This window comes from Phyllobates terribilis, unplaced genomic scaffold (assembly GCF_046119375.1).
Source record: "Phyllobates terribilis strain yellow unplaced genomic scaffold, ASM4611937v1 Scaffold_2__4_contigs__length_985480577, whole genome shotgun sequence".
In the NCBI taxonomy this organism is placed as follows: Eukaryota; Metazoa; Chordata; class Amphibia; order Anura; family Dendrobatidae; genus Phyllobates; species Phyllobates terribilis.
In genome coordinates, this window is record NW_027362762.1 from 177,685,606 (window position 1) to 177,703,963 (window position 18,358).

Genomic DNA, 18,358 nt, shown 5'->3' on the forward strand with positions numbered 1-18,358 from the left:
ACTGTTGAGGAAGGTGCAGGAGCCGAGGAAGAAGTGGAGGACGAACTGGTGATGGGCATGGAAGACTCATCTGATGAGGGAGACCTTGATCACATTTCTGTTGTGCGAGGTTGGGGGGAGAGGGCTGAGGAAGGAAGCATGATTCTTACCTCGCTACCAACACAACAAGGACTTGGTCCTCCTGGATGCGCAAGACACATGAGTGCCTTCTTGCTGCACTACCTGCAAGATGACCCTCGGATTGTCAGAATTCGAAGTAATCCCGACTACTGGGTTGCCACACTCTTAGATCCCCGGTGCAAAAGTAAATTTGACGAAATAATTCCTGCCATAGAAAGGGATTCACGCATGCAGGAGTATCAGCAGAGGCTGTTGCAGAATCTTACATGTGCTTTTCCACAAAACACCAGTGGTGCACGTAGTGAATCTCACAGTTCTAACTTGCCAACTGTGGGACTGTCGAGTCTTCATCACTCAAACCATAACCGTAACACAGTATCTGCTGGTAACAGCAATTTTGTGGAATCGTTTTACCACTTTTTTAGACCATCCTTTGCAAGGCCACAGGAGATAAGAAGTCTGACACATAGTCAACGCCTAGAGAGGATGGTACAGGAGTATCTCCAAGTGAACATCGAAGCCATGACTGTGTCACTGGACCCTTGCTAATTTTGGGCTTCCAATCTGGAAAAATGGCCGGAGCTCGCCACTCACGCCTTGGAGATCTTGTCATGCCCTGCAGCCAGCGTTCTCTCTGAACGTGTGTTCAGCGCTGCTGGTGGTGTGGTGACAGATAAGCGCACACTGAGAATGTAGACAGACTCACGTTCATAAAGATGAACAAATCATGGATCCGCAAGGACTTTTCTACCCCTGTGTCATCCTGGGGAGACTGAAAGCTTGAGGATTTGGTAAAATCACCTCACCAACCGTTTTAAGCAACTCTGGGGCAATTGATGCCACTTAAGTGGTGTCTGTGCCACAATTTTTGGAAAAAATGGAGACTCTTTTTGGAGTCTCCTTGCTGTGTTTTACATGACGTTGGCATCGTCAATTCCAGGTGGGTCGGGTCTCCCCCCCCCCCCCTTTTAACCGTAAGAAACTACATACACTATGGCTTGGGGTAACACAGATGGTTGAGTCTGAAGAGCTGTTTACTCATACTATAGCCTGGGAATCAGAGGTCTGCTTCAAAGCTTCAGTGTCTGCTAGTCAGCGGAGTAGCCACCGCCTGTAGATCTAATTACAAATTTTTAACTGCATCTAGCCCAGGCAATACTTTGGGCCTAGTAGCAGTGTCTGCTAGTCAGCGGAATATCCCAGCTGTTAAGCAAGCTACACCACCTGTGGTTTGGACACTTAATTTTTTCAAAGGAAATGCTTCGGGCCCCCTGGACACTCAGTGAAGAGCATCGGGGAGGCGCCCCAAGGCAACGGGGCTGGGACTGGCGGTAGCACGCCTTGCGGTGGACCGCCAAGCTCAATCCTTATAAAAGCTTTTTAACTGCAGCAGCTTTAGTGGACACTACTGGAGCTGGAATTACCGCGGCTGCTGGCATCAGACTTGCCCTCCAATAGATCCTTGTAAAAGGATTTAAAGTGTACTCATTCAAATTACAGAGACAATTTAAATTACAGAGCTTAGACCTGCCTCCACCGCGGGGGGGGCTCGACCCACCAGCGGACAGGCACCAGTATTGGGAGAGGGGGGCTGGCCGTCAGGGTCCACCGCGGCTTTGGCACAAACCCAGCGACACAGAGGTGGCACGGGCAGGAACGGACTGGCCGTGTCGGCTTCGCACTCCAGCGTAGTCCCTCTGCCCGCTCGCGCCCGTAACCTCAAAGGGATGCGCAAGCTGCTTTTCTTCCCAGGGCTGTTCCCCGCCCAGCAGGAACGTGTGGGAGCTCAGGTCGGCCTTCCACTGTACTCCTTCTTCCGTTCTCCATCTAACCCCTCGGCTCTGTGGTGTCCACTCTCCCTCCAGCTCTCTCCTTCTCACAAGTGGACTACAGCGTGTATTCACACTGTGGCGAATATTTTGGGCCCAGGCATAAGAAGTTGTCGAGGTAATGGATAATATGTGCCCCCTTAGAAACTTCCATTACAACCCATTCGAGGAAGCAACTAAACGCCTCAAATAGTGAGCAGGATCTGGACCACCCCATGGGCAAACAGCGATCTATATAGTATGCTCCTTCCCAGAAGCAGCCCAATAGGTGGACCCTATTCGGAGGCACAGGTAGTAAGTAACCAAAACGCCGCATCAATGTCTGTTTTGGCCATTAGGGTGACCCTTCCCAACTTCTTGATCCACCTGATTGCCTTGTCAAAGGATGTACAGTATATACTACTGTACTTGGTTCCACATCGATGTTGTCGTTTACTGACCTGCCCCTTGGATATGACAAATGGTGGATTAGTCCGAATGTATTGGGTTCCGTTTTTGGCACAACTCACAACGGGGATACCACTACGTCTTGTAAGGAAAGTGTTCTGAATGGAACCGCCATTCTACCTAAAGATATTTCTTTTTTTAATTTTCTTGTCACGACATCTGGGTGTTGGTAGGCTGATTTTAGATTTTTACTCCAGCCTTTCTTGATTTTAGAAGGGCATGACATGCCTATATCTGTGTCTCCCCCTCCTTTTACTCCTCCACCTCTTTTCTTTTCGCATGACTATATGTACTTGTCACTTTTCCATGTGTTAAGGCCCCGTCACACTTAGCGATGCTGCAGCGATCCCAACAACGATACGACCTGTCAGGGATCGTTGCTGCGTCGCTATGTGGTCGCTGGTGAGCTGTCAAACAGGCAGGCTCACCAACGATCAGGGGAGCAGCGACATCGTGGAAAGAATCTTTCCACGATGTCCTGCTCCTGGTTACCAGCCTGCTGAAGCAGGAGCAGGCTGGTAACCATGGTAAACATCGGGTTACTAGGGGCACACGTGCCCCTAGTAACCCGCTGTTTATCACGGTTACCAGCCTGCTACGGTGAGCGGGAGGTTACCGCTCACTTTAGCAGGCTCGTAACCATGATAAACAGCGGGTTACTAGGTGCGCGTGTGCCCCTAGTAACCCGATGTTTATCATGGTTACCAGCTTGATCGCTGCTCCCGCTGGTCACACACAGCGATGTGTGCTGACCAGCGGGAGGGCAACGACCAAAAAAAGGTCCAGGACATTCTGCAGCGATCAGCGACCTCACAGCAGGGGCCTGATCACTGCAAAGTGTCACACATAGCGACATCGCTGGTGAGGTCGCTGTTGCATCACCAAAACCGTGACACAGCAGCGATCTCGCTAGCGATCTCGCTATGTGAGACGGGGGCTTAAGTTGTGTCTTCTGAGCAGTTTGTCAGCTTTTGGACACCTTTGAAGGTGTTTTCTATGTGTTTCTATATGTTTTTGTTTGCCTGCCATTGGTTTTAACGGTGTTTGACGAACAGTTCGACGAACCGTTCCACGAACACACCGGTGTTCGACGAACCGAACCGAACCCGAACACTACGGGGGTGGCTCAACTCTACTCGTAGCCCATTGTTGTGCTAATGTCATCTGATAGTTTGTGCAGACACTGATGCTTTAGACTTGGTATGTGACTTCCAATTTAATTTGCAGTACAGAATGAATCAATTGTAAAACCAGTGGTACATTCATATTTCCAAAGTGTCCCAGGAGCTGTTTTTCAACACAACCAACACCAGATCACATGTTGCTTGTGCTACTATGAGCAGCCTGCATGGCCTAAACATGCTACCATATCCTGCAGCATCTCCAGACTTGTCTCCCATCGAGCACATCTGGGACGTAATTTCAAGAATTCCACGACTTTTCCTTCTTGGTTTTGCTATTTCAATGTTGAGGTGTGTGTAATTGTTGAGGCATGTGTATTACAATGTTGAGGCGTGTGTAAATATATGTACTGTATAATATATTTGTGTGTGGCACCACTTAAATCATATATTGTATAACGTAATATAAAATTTCTTTGTGAAATTTCATCAGTATTGCACTTAATATGCTATATCATCGGTAAATTCAGCACTCTTGTGAATCAGTATTCTGCACGCTGGAAGAGACCGTTGACATATCTAAATGTCTGGCCAAAGTACAGTGGCTTGTTGGCACACTTCCTGGTGCACAAACATCCTGGTTTCCGCCCTTGCTTAGATATATTTTAGTTCTACAACAGTCTCAGTGTATAATACATTTTACCATTATCTCTTTCATGTTCCCTATTTTGATCAGTTTCCACTGTGTCATCATTCTTTGGAGAATTTTTGTTTTATCTGCATTTTTTTCACTAACTCTCCAGGGGAAATGAAGTTCAAACTTTACCAAGGTCTTTTTTCTGACTTTCATTCCTGTGCAAATGAGTACAACGCTTGACTGGAAAATGAGCCCCACACTGATATGATAATTGTGCTGCTAAACGCTATGAAGTGTTGGAATATAAGGAAAATATTCTGATTAAATTTGCCCTTGTTTTATCTTCCTGTGTATACATGACTGTGTTGTTTCTGTCCCCCAGCCTGCTACTATGATTGATGAGGAACCAGAGCCACCAAAACAAGAGGAAGGAAAGCAGGAAGGAGGTTAGTGTCTTCTCTCATGATCTTTGATGGTGTACATCTAATAGGAGATACAGAGATTGTGGATTTACCATATCCTATTAGTCTCCAATTGTGTTGAAAATATTTTTTTCATGGGTGTTAATATCTACAGCTCACCTTACAGCCCACAGAGAGTTATGTGTAAAAGGAACAGTTTAGCCAGTAATAGTTGCTCTCAGTGATATCTTCTTCTGACGTGAAGGTCAGACTTATGATTCCACAGAAGGTCAATTCAGCTTTTTATCCTCTCAAGGGAGATAATGAGCTCCAATTATAAATGAGTAATCATAATTGCAAGACCCATGGTTTAATTGTTTCTGAAAAGAGCTTTGAGGTCTCAAAAAGAAATGTGCTGCACAAGTGTCATTCCCACCACTGCTGTCTTGTTTAATCCTAGATTCTCCTGATGGCGACAAAAAAGGAGATAAAAACGCACAAGATGCAAAGGTAAATTGCTGTTTTTCAAAATGCGTCAATTTCAAGCTAAGACGTGATTGAGCAAAGTCTGGTAAATGTAGCACTGAGTATAAAAGAGCATTTATTGTTATGATATAGAAAAATATGAGGTTGAACCTGTTCATTAAAATGTTAAATATTAGACCACACATGTCAAACTCTGGCCTGTGGGCCAAATCTGGCCCACAGGGTGGTTTTATTTGGCCCGCGACACCAAAACCACCACCCCTATGTGGGGCCATTATTCTGTATGGATGACTATATGGGGTCCATTATTCTGTATTCTGTATGGAGGACATTGTGGGACCATTATTCTGTACAGAGGACTATGTGGTCAATCAAAAAATCAATCCATTTGTGAATAACTAAATTGAGACCATTTACAGTAAGAGATACTGCCATCAAAAAGGGGCAAGGCTCAAATGTAAAGATTTTCTGCCAATTTTCTGTTTATAAAAATACCAGAAAACAATGACAAGTTCAGCCAGTTCTTGTTTTAATCCCTTTCTGACATACAGTCCTGCTCATAGTTATTGGCACCCATGAATTTTATGTACATAACGTGGAATATCTCCTGAAAAAAATAAATCAAGTGAAACAGTTTTTGTCCCCTAAGGGGACTAAAAAAATAGAATAAAAAGTTTTGAAAAATATAAAAAAGAAATTAAAAAATATCAAAAGTTGAATCATCCCTCTTTTACTCCATTAAAAGTAAAGGAATAAAAAGAAAACCAAAACATATTTGGTATCCACATGTACACAAGAGAACGATTTAACAAAATCTACAATTAATTAACCCTATTGGTAAACGACGTAGTGAGAAAAAATAAAATGCCTGAGTTGCGATGTTTGATTGCTGCTTCACCGCAAAAAAATACAATAGGAAGCCTTTACAAAGCTTCATCAACTAAAAATGAAAACATTATGGGTCACACAACACGGCAAAACAATCAAATTATTTTTTTTTCCGTCACATAAATAAAAAAAAAAAAAGTTTGGTATCACGGTAATCATTCTAACCTGGCATATCATAATATCATATTGGCAGGTTATTTTTACCTCACAATGAACACCAGTAAAACAAAGCCTAATTGAAAACTGTGGAATGGATTTTTTTGCACAATTTCACTGCATTTTATTTTTTTCCCTATTTTCCTTTACCATGAGTCTGAAAATGAATGATGTAATTGAAAACTACGAATTGTAACACAAAATACAAGCCCTCATATGGATGGAGAAATGTAAAAAGTTATGGCTCTTGGAAGAAGGGGAGGAAAAAACAAATACGCAAAACAGGAAAATCACCCAGTTATCCAAAGACATTTGGATAAAAATGTAATGTAAATGCCCAATCCTACATAGCATGATACCTGTGATTTTCTTCCAATTTTTGATCCTCCTAGTTGTTCTCAAGCCTCCTGTAGCTGCCTAACCCACTAGAAATGATTATTTAATTTCTTTATCACTATGGAGTTGTGTACTGTACTGGTACAGCTGCCAACAGTATACTCTCCATGCTCTCGTCCCCTTACTTACTACAAGGTATTGCATTATCGCAAAACACAACAATAGAGAAGAGAATGAGACAATACAAGGAGACAAGCTGAATAAACGTGAGGAGGTTAACAGAAGACATTGGGATTGCATAGAGGAGGTAAAATTGCACATCTATTCTGCTATGTAAAATGAGCAGGAAAATTAATGATAAAAACATTCATATACAGATCCACACAGCAATAAGGTTCGGTGGTACACTTCCTGTATACAAGCTAGCAGAGAGGGCAGGCTTGTAAGGTCCCCACTACCTGTCCCTACTTCCTGTAATCCACCCTGCTTGTCTGTAGTTATAGATAGATGAGTCTCGACAACAGGCAGTGGACAACAAGTTGCTGTATTTTTCATTAAAAAAACAACATTTTTGGGAAACAAAGTATGTGATAGTGGCCACTTGGGCATCTAATCTACTGTATATCTACATTTTATAAGCATAAGCTTGTTGAAACCATATGATGTGTGCAGGCATGAGTCACATTGTTGCACACCAAAACACCAGTGATAACATACCCGTGGATGAATGATGGGCCTTACCAGGTTACTACTACTCCCACATTATATCCCCTAGCCATTGTCACTCTCAAAGGAACAGGAGAGGACATAGTTGTTAAAAAACATTATTTTCCGCTAAATAACCATTATTTTCCGCAAAATAACCATTATTTTCCGCTAAATAGAAACAAGGACAGTTAAAGAGAATCTGCCAGCAAGTTATTTCTTTATAATCTGAGGACAGCATGAGGTAGGGGTTAAAACACTGTGTCACTTATCAAGCTGTATGCTGTTGTTTATTTACAATGAAGGTTTTATCACTAGGGCATTATCATTGCTATGACTAACTGGCACAAGAGCACTGGCCTGACTCCGCTACCTCCTGCGATAAGCAGATAACTGTCTATGTACTACGTATGACATGGGTGGGATTAGCTTTGTGAGATCTGTTGCTTGCTTCATCTAAAAACTCTGATTGTCTCATAATCTGCTGCACCCAGTGAACTAAGTGATACATCGTTGGATTCGGGGTCTTTTCAGATGAGGAAACAAAAACCTGCTGACAGATTCCCTTTAACCGGTTCCCGACCGCCCACTGTAGATAAACATCGGCGCTTGCTGGGCTCTGTGCAGCGCCGACGTTTAAAAACGGTGGGTGGTCTTGCAGCGCTCAGGACCCCCAGGGTGCTGCAAGTGCTGCGATTCCGGTGCAGAGCGTTAGCTCTGACAGGGGACATCATCGGGACCTGATTGGATGAGGTCCCAATGATGTTAACCCTTTGCTATGTTCTATATGCCGCGATCTATAGTGATCGCGGCATATAGAAGATAGACAGAGGAGAGGGGGTTGTCTTACTTACCTCTCCGACGACCATTGATACCTTCCAGGACCTGGGGTTGCTATGGCAGCTGGAGGTCACATGACCGCCTCCAGATCTGCCATATATGGTGTCCTGCCTGGCTCAGCCTGCAGCTGAAGCCTGGCAGGAGACACAGTGTGAAACAGTCAGCGAAGATCTCATGTAATGTAATATATGTCTATTACATTACATGAGATCAGTGATCAGAAAAATAAAAATTAATGTCCCATACAGGGACTAAGTAAAAATGTAAAAAAAAAAAAAAAAAAAAAGTTTTTAAATTGTTAAAAAAAAAATCACAAAATAAATAAAAATAAATAAATAAAATATTAAACCAATAAATCCGTATATTTTTACAAAACCCAAAAAAGTACACATATTTGGCATCGCCGCGTCCGAAACAACCCGAGCTATAAAACTGTCACACTAATTAACTCCTTCTGTGCACACAAATAAATAAAAAAACGGAGCAAAAAAATATGCTTTTTCATCATATCGCCAAACAAAAAGTGGAAAAAAATGCGATCAACAAGCAAAATAGAAATAAAAATGGTACTGCTGAAAACATCATCTTGTTCTGCAAAAAAAAAGCCGCCATACAGCTCCATCAGCCGAAAAGTAAAAAAGTAATAGCGCTCAGAATAAAGCAATGCAAAAAAAATATTTTTTTCTATAAAATAGTTTTATTGTGTAAAAGCGCCAAAACATAAAAAAAAATACAGTAAGTGTAGTATCGCTGTAAACGTACTGACCCGAAGAATAACGCTGCCTGATCACTTTTACCACACGCAGAACGGCATAAAAAAAACCTCAAAAAACAATTCCTGATTTGTTCGTTTTTGTTAATTTTACCTCCCAAAAAAATGTCACGTACCCAAAAATGGTACCAATAAAAATGTCAACTCGTCCCGCAAAAAACAAGCCATCACATGACTCTGTCGGCCGAAATATGGAAAAATTATAGTTCTCAAAATATGGTGATGCAAAAACTAGATTTTGCAAAAAAAAGCGTCTTTTAGTGTGTGACAGCTGTCAGTCATAAAAACCCGATATTAATCTGGTATCTCTGTAATCGCACCGACCCGAAGAATAAAGTAATCTAATCAGTTATATCACACTAGGAACGGCGTAAAAAATAAATAAAACCAATTCTTCACCTGCTACTGATTTGTTTATTATGTCTCCCAAAGATCGCAGTAAGGCTCTGGCCACATTTATCCTGCGCTGAGCGCTTACACCAGAGTTTCCGTGTAAATCTCTGAAATACATGATTCAGCCGGAACCCATGACGGAAGATTCCCTGTAATGAGGCAGATATAGGCCACTGTGGACGCCGTCTAGCCTGGGATCCCACGGTGTCATTTGTTTTAGGCGTGCATAAAAGTGCGGTTGGCCACAGTTTTGTGCACTTCTGAAAAAAGGACACCGCTAAACAGAGGCCAGACGGAGTCCAGAGTAACTCTGCTGCCTCATTACAGTGAATGGATCCCGCAGGGGTTTCATCTGAATTACATCACTTGGAAATTTAGATGGAAACCCCGATGTAAGTGCTCAGCCTAGAGCGCCGGATAAATGTTACGTAAAATGTTCCCAATAAATGCTTCAACTCAGTCCTCAAAAAAAGCTAGTCCCCACTCAGGTCCGTCATCTGTTAAAAATATAAGGGACTTCCAAGTTACTGGTAGCAGAAAGGCTCTGGAAAAGCGAAATGGCCCTTGCCCCCCAAAAGAAATTCAGAAAATTTTGTGCTCCCAAATCCAAATGCCTATTCTACAATAATTTGTTCTCCAATTGTCAAATAGCACTCCGTCCCCCCCAGATCTCGCCGTATGGCTGAGCGGTACGATACAGCCACATATGGGGTATTGCCTCTTTTAGAAGAAATTGTGTGACACATTTCGGCACCATTTTTACCCATTGCCCTGTGTGAAAATATAATATCTGAGGGTAAAATATTTTTTTGTGGTAAAAATATAATTATGCTTTTTTCACTGCCCAATGGTATAAATTTAAAAATTAAAAAATACTCACTACTTCCCTAGATGAATTCCTTGAGAGGTGTAGTTTACAAAATGGGGTCACTTGTGGGGGTTTCTGCTGTTTCGGCATGTCAGCAACTCTTCAAATGTGACATGGTGTCTGCCACCTATCCCAGCCAACATAGCGCTCCTTTCTCTTCCGAACCCTGCCATGCGCCCAAACAGTAATTTGCCTCCACATATGGGGTATCGGCGTGTTCAGGAGAAATTGCACAAACAAATTTCATGGTGCAATTTATCCTATTACCCTTATGATAATGCAAAATTAAGAGATGAAAATTTTTTTTGTGGGAAAAATGTGAAAATTTTATTTTTACAGCTCAATATTATAATCTTCTGTGAAGCACCTTGGGGTTCAAGGTGCTCACCACACATCTAGATAAGTTCCCTAAGGGGTCTAGTTTCCAAAATGGTGTCACTTGTGGGGAGTTTCCACTGTTTAGGCACATCAGGAGCTCTCCAAACGCAACATGGCGTCTGCTAATTATTCAGACAAATTTTACATTCAAAAAGTCTAATGGCGCTCCTTCCCTTCCAAACCATGCAGTGCGCCCAAACAGTGGTTTTCCCTCACATATGGGGTATCAGCACGCTCAAGAGAAATTGCACAAAAAAATTCGGGGTCCATTTTTTCCTGTTACCCCTGTGAAATTAAAAAAAATTGGGTCTAAAGTAACATTTTTGTGAAAAAAGTTAAATGTTAATTTTTTTCTTCCACATTCCAAAAATTCCTGTGAAGCACCTGAAGGGCTAATAAAGTTCTTGAATGTGGTTTTGAGCACCTTGAGGGGTGCAGTTTTTAGAATGGTGTTTTCTGTCATAAAGACCCCTCAAAGTGACTTCAAATATGATGTGGTCCCTAAAAAAATGTTTTTGTAAATTTTGTTGGAAAAATGAGAAATCGCTGGTCAACTTTTAACCCTTATAGCTCCCGAACAAAAAAAAATTTTGGTTCCAAAATTGTGCTGATGTAAAGTAGACATGTGGGAAATGTTATTTATTAACTATTTTGTGTGACATATCTCTCTGATTTAAGGGCATGAAAATTCAAAATTTGAAAATTGCAAAATGTTCAAAATTTTCGCCAAATTTCCGATTTTTTCACAAATAAACGCAAGTTATATCGAAGAAATGTTACCACTATCATGAAGTACAATATGTCATGAAAAAACAGTCTCAGAATCAGGGGAATACGTTGAAGCATTCCAGAGTAATTACTTCATAAAGTGACAGTGGTCAGAATTGAAAAAATTGGCCCTGTCACGAAGGCAAAAACAGGCTCTGGTGCGAAGTGGTTAACAGCAGGCACAAATCTTTATACACACAACTTTTGTCACAGACAGAGGCAACAGCTTAACAGTTTCACGTGCTTGCACATGGCTTAATAGCATGACTTTAGTTACACCAGTGAATAGACTTGGCACACACCTTTTCCTAAATCCATGGTACAAACAAGTATTTTTTCCAGCAATTTCTTCCCAGTCTTCCAGCTTGACCAGCCCTAAATCATTCACTAAGTTTTCTTAGGCAAGCTTACATTTTTCACAAGTCCATGGGGCATTTGTTTCTTCATATTGCACATGTCCGGAAGCGAAGAAGATCTGTTCCAGCACTTCCTTCCAGTCATGGCAGTGTGCCTCTGAAGCCGGGATGCATATACCCGGCTTTAGAGGCGCAATGACTTGTAGGCAAAAAAGTAGCACACATGCACAAGATTTTCAGAGAGCAGGCGATGACACCAACTCTTGCATATCATGTTATCACCCACAGAGGTGTAATAACATGCAGAGTGGGACAACTAGTCTGAGGAAACAAACACCCCATGGACTAGTCAAAAGGAAATTAGCATATTAAAAAAGGACTGTAAAAAGACTTTTAAACATCTGTTTATGTCAGGCAGTATAAAGGGACTGTTAAGCTGGGTATTTAGAAAAGATTATACAATTGCTGACTTCGGCGGTCACGTGACCTGTCACATGACTAAATGACGTCATGGCAGGTCCTTTCACACCACCGCGAGCCGCCCAACACACCAGACGCATCGCTGAGGAGGCCGGGGGTCATCGGAAGGTAAGTGTAATCTTTACATTTTATTTTTTACCATTCTTATTCTTTTTTTTTAACTATTACTTGGTCACACTATATAAATCCATGCTGGTTGCATGGATTTATATAGTGTGACCAAGTTGTCAAGCACTTTTCCAAGTAATGCTAAAATCGCTTGGAAAAGCGCTTGATAACCCGCATGCAGAAATGCATGCAAAAACGCTTGACAAACGCTTCTACCTGGCGGGAAAAACACATGTAAAATCTGCATGCATCTTTCCTGCCAGGGAGAAGTGGAAAAAATATGCAGCATTTCTGCATCGTGGGCACTTAGCCTGAAAGTTTACATAAAAAGAAAAAATTCCAAGCCACTATTGACACTTTTCCTTTTTTAACATTTAGTTCAATGCTATAAATGTATTTACTAGATGCCCCTGCATAAGATATAACAAGGGGACTAAACACAGTAAACCTCCATCTCACAAAAAGTCCTCTTACAGCAATCAAGGGAGGAAAAAAACCCTGTGGCGGAACTTATAGAGAAACACTGTTGAAGGATTGCCCTTCCCTTGGACTTAGAAGGTTTAAGCTGGTTTTAATTAACTCTTTATCCATGACAGAATTGGTCATGGTACAAGATATACTATAGGTAATACAACAATAAGACACGCATGAAAATACAAGCAATGGTTAAATAATCAATTGTAAAAGAAAAAAGATTGATTGCAACAGGGTGGGCAGGAGAGAAATGTTTCCTCCAGTTCTTCAGGTAAGAGAATTGTAGAGATGAGACGGGACGTTACATTTCTTTGTAAACTAAGAACAGACATAAGGTGCTCCTCCTTATTAAAACTGAATTACCCCTGCTTAATATCTACATAGCTAAGCAAATAAAGCTGAAGGAGTTATATGTTCCCTCTCAAAGTCATGTCCCCCTTTGCTTAGTGTTTCGGGGGAGTCTTGTCAATCTGCAAAATATCTCAGACTCCAAGTGCCAGTGTGCATTAGTACATTCCAGGGCAAGCCACTGCCTTAGTTATTTTACATCTTTTGCGATGTATGGATGATTCTGTCTTATTACTGAAATTCCACTGATTCTTGACATTGATTTGTACAATGTGTCATACTTTTCCCATATCAGAATAAGAAGGCACAACCTGGCTTCATGCAATCTCACTATTTTGTTGCTCTTTACCGTTTCAAAGCCTTGGAGAAGGACGACCTAGATTTCCAGTAAGTATTAACTTTGATGGTTCTTCACAGCAAGGATTTATCACTGACAAACTAAAGAATATATATGGAACTAATAATATGCAGACATTTATACTGTATGTAATAGTGTCAATGTCTGCTCATATGAAGTGAAATATATTCATATTGTAGACTGTTCACCCATCCCTTGTAGACTGTGAGCCCTCGCGGGCAGGGTCCTCGCTCCTCCTGTACCAGACGCTGACTCGTTTTGTTAAGACTATGTAAATGTTTTTTGCTATGTATATCCCTACTTCACATGTAAAACGCCATGGAATAAATGGCGCTATAATAATAAATAATAATAATATTTTGTTACAGGGCTGGAGATAGGATCACTGTCATTGATGACTCCAATGAAGAGTGGTGGAGGGTACGTGCACCCATTTATTAAAACAAGATATGTTATAAACATATTTAAAGGGGTTTTCCCACGAACAAAAGTTCATTTTAAAAATTGTCTGTGTCTGACCGTATACGAAACATACCACATCTCCTGGCCAGGGGAGGAAGAAAAAGACAATACACTTATTACATTATTTTGTGAGGTAAAACATTGTTTAAAAACAGGCAGTAAAATGTTTTACCTCACAAAATGAATCCCCTGCGATCCAATGCTGTAATGTCTGTATTGTCTTTTGCTGACCGTACACGGTCAGACACAGACAATTTTTAAAATGAACTTTTGTTCATGGGAAAACCCTTTTAAAGGGCTTTTCCCATCTTATAAATTGATGGTATAGAGCTAGAACACAATCTTTGGGATGTCACCAATCCTAAAAATTAAAATGTGTCCTTTTCTAATTTTTACATACACAGCCGCGATCTAGACCACCCAGCTCTTGAATGGGCCTGACTTCCTGCACTATTGCTGTGCAAGGGATAAAAACAGTGAATAGTATGCAGTGCCACACCAATGCTATAACCCAAATATGGCAGATCTGAGTATGTCAGAACGCACACTTGTGGGTTGCAGAGCCCAGAGGAATAGCACAACTGGGTTTGTAAGGAGACACAATTGAAATATCAAAACCTAATGGTACAGCAGAGCTGGATTTGGCAGGCAGAACACTATATGAGCAAATAGAAAAATACGAGTAGCAGAACTGAGTAACAGAGCCCAGTGGAATGATAGTGTCAAGCATGCCAGACTGCTTGAATACTAAAACGGTGTATCACCACCTGATTCAGCCTAAAACACCTTAGTGTAACATAAGAGGTGTAGGCCAGGTTACCATGGTAACCTGCTGCATTATAGGATCAGAAGGAGCCAACCGGGGTAAGGAGGACAAACAGCCCAGCACTGGAGCAGTTGAGTAACACATCAGAGACTTAGCGACATTTTTTCTAAGAATAAGACTCTACATAGTGTTTACATTTTAGCCTGAAATAATTTTAGTTTTATTTAATTTTCTAACCTTAGGGTAAAATTGGTGAGAAAGCTGGCTACTTTCCAGCTAATTTCATCATTCGTGTGCGAGCTGGTGAGAGAGTATACAAGGTAACCAGATCCTTTGTGGGAAATAGAGAAATTGGACAGATCACACTCAAGAAAGACCAGGTAAAAATATAGTTCAGCCTTTTATATGTTTATTTAAATTGTTTATTTTACCTTTTTATGGTCAGTTTTTATTGTGGAGGTATTGGTTTTCTCTTCTGCATTGTTTTTCTCTTTTTCTACAACCACATTTGGTGGTTAGGAACAGATCTGTGTAGGCATGAAATGAATGCTTCAAAATGCTACAAACTTTTGTTACTCTACGTATCAAACATAAACTCAAATTATATCCTAATGTGTGGTGTCTATACAACCATTGTGGTTTTAATTGTTTATTATTAATTGATTTAGAAAGAATTAGGTTAGGGAAAAGGGTTTCACAAGAACAGCTCCACTTGTGTATCTATGTATCTTCAGACCTATTTTCTTCATTATAGATGCAATAGAAGATTCAGACAATGAACCATAGTAACACTATTTCTGGAAATACATATTACATCTATTTTTTTCCTAATCCTGGTTATCTTTATTTTGAGCTGGCAGTGTTAAGATGTACAGTATTTTCTAGTGTAACCTTGTTTAGTAATGAATCTGTTTTGTCTTTGATCTAGATTGTGGTACAGAAAGGGGAAGAAGTAAATGGTTACATCAAAGTCTTGACTGGACGAAAAGTGGGACTCTTTCCTGTAGACTTTCTGCAAGAGATATGAGGAAAGTAGAACAAAGAGTTGACAAACTGAAATCAGTGGAACATGACATAATGATTGACATAGTAATCACATCCACCTCTGAGCATTTGAGATGATTTTTCTTTAGTGGGAAACAGGGCTCATTGCCAGTACTATCTGGATGTTAAAGGTTTTTGCCAAGTTGTTCGTTTAGCTCTACCTGGACTGGAGAAGGTATCACTTAGGTGTCAACTAATCCTAACTTACATAGTTGACTGGGTTTTGGGGTGCTGAGGAGTCTACATGTGTTATAAGTCAAACATATGAGAATTGGTAAACTCGTTACTGGTCCATTGGTCAACATGGCGAATATTGAGTGGGCTTTAAAACTTTTCAAGTGGTATTGACTCTGTCGACATATTACATTTTGACTTTATTGTCCATGACCTCTTTAAAAATATACATACTAAATCCTGAAGTATTTGAAATGTTACTGCCCTGTAAAATTTCTTGCCTTGACAATGTGTAATGGACTATGAATTATGGAAATTTTCTGATATCTATTCTCCATGTACTTCATAAGCAACACACAAAAATGATCACAAAGAAACTTTAATGAATAGTTTGCATCCCAGTTAAGCTTTCGGATTCCTCACTTATTTAAATATCTTGCCCTTTTTTTTTTATAATTTTTGTTTTGCTTTTTTGTTAATTTCTTCAACAAATCATAAAACTCCTAAAACTAAAAAGACATAAATATATTACTTGCCAAACTTTTTTTTTATAGTCTTTGTATAATATTGAAACAAGACAGTCCTAGTACTTTCATTCAGACACAGTGACTCTTTCATTATACCAGTAGAGCTCAAGTGCCTATGGTAATTAGTGGCTAACTGTCCGTTGGTCAATAAATGAATTTTTTTTACCCAAATCAAGCTATAATGATTGATAAGAGACCTTTATGTTACCCTAAATCATAGCTATAGTGATTGTTAAGAGGCTATAATGTTACTCCAAATCATAGCTATAGTGGTTAATAAGGGGCTATTATGTTACCCCAAATCATAGCTATAGTGATCAATAAGGGATTTTTATATTTAATGCCAATGGTCACTCTAAGTCCGTATCTGCTAAACAATTAAAATAATAATTTTGTTAACCCAAGTCAAGCACCTAAAACCAGTATATGTGTCAATAAAAAAGTGTGAGCTCACAACAAGTAAGAAATAAGTAATAAGACGATTTCTTGTTAGTTTGGTCCTTAGCTATTCATAAAATTTATTTTTTTTCAAAAAATTGAATCTGCAGGAAAAAGTAACTTGTTTTAAATAAAAAAATGAAGTACAAATTAATCAAAAATATAAAATATAAAGTAAAAAGAAACAGAAGCAGCAAATACTAAATAAATAAATATAGATAAATATAAATGCATTTACACAAGTCTGATAAGTGCCTAGTCTAGGAATCATTTATACCAAATTTTACACTTGAATTTGCAAAACTGCATTATAATTATTCAGTTGAGCGTTGTATGTTTTCTGTTATTTATTATTATTTTTGTTGGATTGTATAAATATATTACTCGTCAATGTAGGTTAATTGACGTCAATACATTAGTAAAATCAAATGTTTACACAAGGGGAAGGAAACACCTTGTATTATACAGCACTCTAGCTGTTGCTCTTCCTGAATGTCAAGTTGCTTGAGTACAATAAAAGGCGCACTCCCTCTGCCACATATACCCGAAATTGCCTATGAATAGTTTCCATTAAAGTCACAGCTGCTTAATAACCATGAGGATTCTGCTTTACAGAATGATCCAGTCCGAATATGAGATAATAAAAACTCTTTGTGGAAGTAATAAAATGTTTATCACTTTGGAAATAAAAAATTAAATAGTAAAATCTACCTGTAATTTATTTTACAGAACTTGTCGCAGGAAGTTTTATCTGCTATACAATATCCTGCCTCTCCAGGCTGTTTCTAGGTCCATGCAGTCAAGATGTAGATATAGATAGATTGAACAAAAAAATATTTAAAAAATGCATAATAATCAAGTTCATTTTGATTATTAAGGTGAACATATAGCAGAAAAAAACTATAAATACTTGGGCTTCTATTCAAGTATCGCATTTTTCTTGTCTCTATTTTGGTAGTCTCAATAAACTAATAGTAAGGACATTAATGGTAGTCAACTATAACATTTTCAAGTACCCTGAGTGCACAACTATATTATACTTGGGTTCTGTACAGGCGTGTTGAGGATTGTTCGGACTGGCCCACAGCAGAACTGGAGAATTCTCCGGTAGGCCCCTGTCATGGAGTGCTAATGAGTAGTGCTATTACACTTGATTCACAATTTGCAGAAAAAAGTATCATCTAATCAGTCATTAAACAAGCTAGCCAAATTAATATTACATAGAAGCAAAAGTAAATTTGTGTACTAGGGTCAAGTTATTTTTGCATGTAGCTGAACAGGGGGCCCCAAGAATAAATGTCACTGGCGGGCCTTTGCCACCCCAGTCCGACACTGGAAGGCGGAAGTCAAAAGATAGGAAATAATGGGGTCAATGGATGGGAAGAGTTCCAGATTTCAGAGAATAAGGAAGAGATACTGTAGAAGGGGTGGAGACTCTGTGAACAAAGTAGATGGATTATATATTAAATTGTAAGTCAAGCGTCATGAATATTTTTAGTGGTAGTACGCGTAGTGGTCAGGTACATATCTCTTACATATCTCTTATAATGTACATCATCAGATTACGGTGGTAGGTTTTGTCCCTAGAAGCATTACCCCTAAACAGGTCTTAGCTATGTGGACACAGCAGGATTCTAGGAGAAAAGCCAATTTACCATTATATCATTTAACAAACAAC

General features: G+C 39.9%; 1 protein-coding gene across 3 annotated transcripts in view; it reads left to right on the top strand.

The window, feature by feature from the left end:
* STAC3 (SH3 and cysteine rich domain 3) overlaps nucleotides 1-17,959 on the top strand; it is a 141,865-nt gene extending 123,906 nt beyond the window's left edge. For all 3 annotated transcript variants that reach the window (XM_073663338.1, XM_073663340.1, XM_073663339.1), the window contains exons 6-11: nucleotides 4,537-4,600; nucleotides 5,016-5,065; nucleotides 13,207-13,298; nucleotides 13,638-13,689; nucleotides 14,740-14,877; nucleotides 15,426-17,959. In XM_073663338.1, coding sequence (XP_073519439.1) covers nucleotides 4,537-4,600; nucleotides 5,016-5,065; nucleotides 13,207-13,298; nucleotides 13,638-13,689; nucleotides 14,740-14,877; nucleotides 15,426-15,524 — 495 coding nt within the window. In that variant the 3' untranslated portion in view covers nucleotides 15,525-17,959. The remainder of the gene's footprint in view (nucleotides 1-4,536; nucleotides 4,601-5,015; nucleotides 5,066-13,206; nucleotides 13,299-13,637; nucleotides 13,690-14,739; nucleotides 14,878-15,425) is intronic.
* Nucleotides 17,960-18,358: the final 399 nt, after the last annotated feature.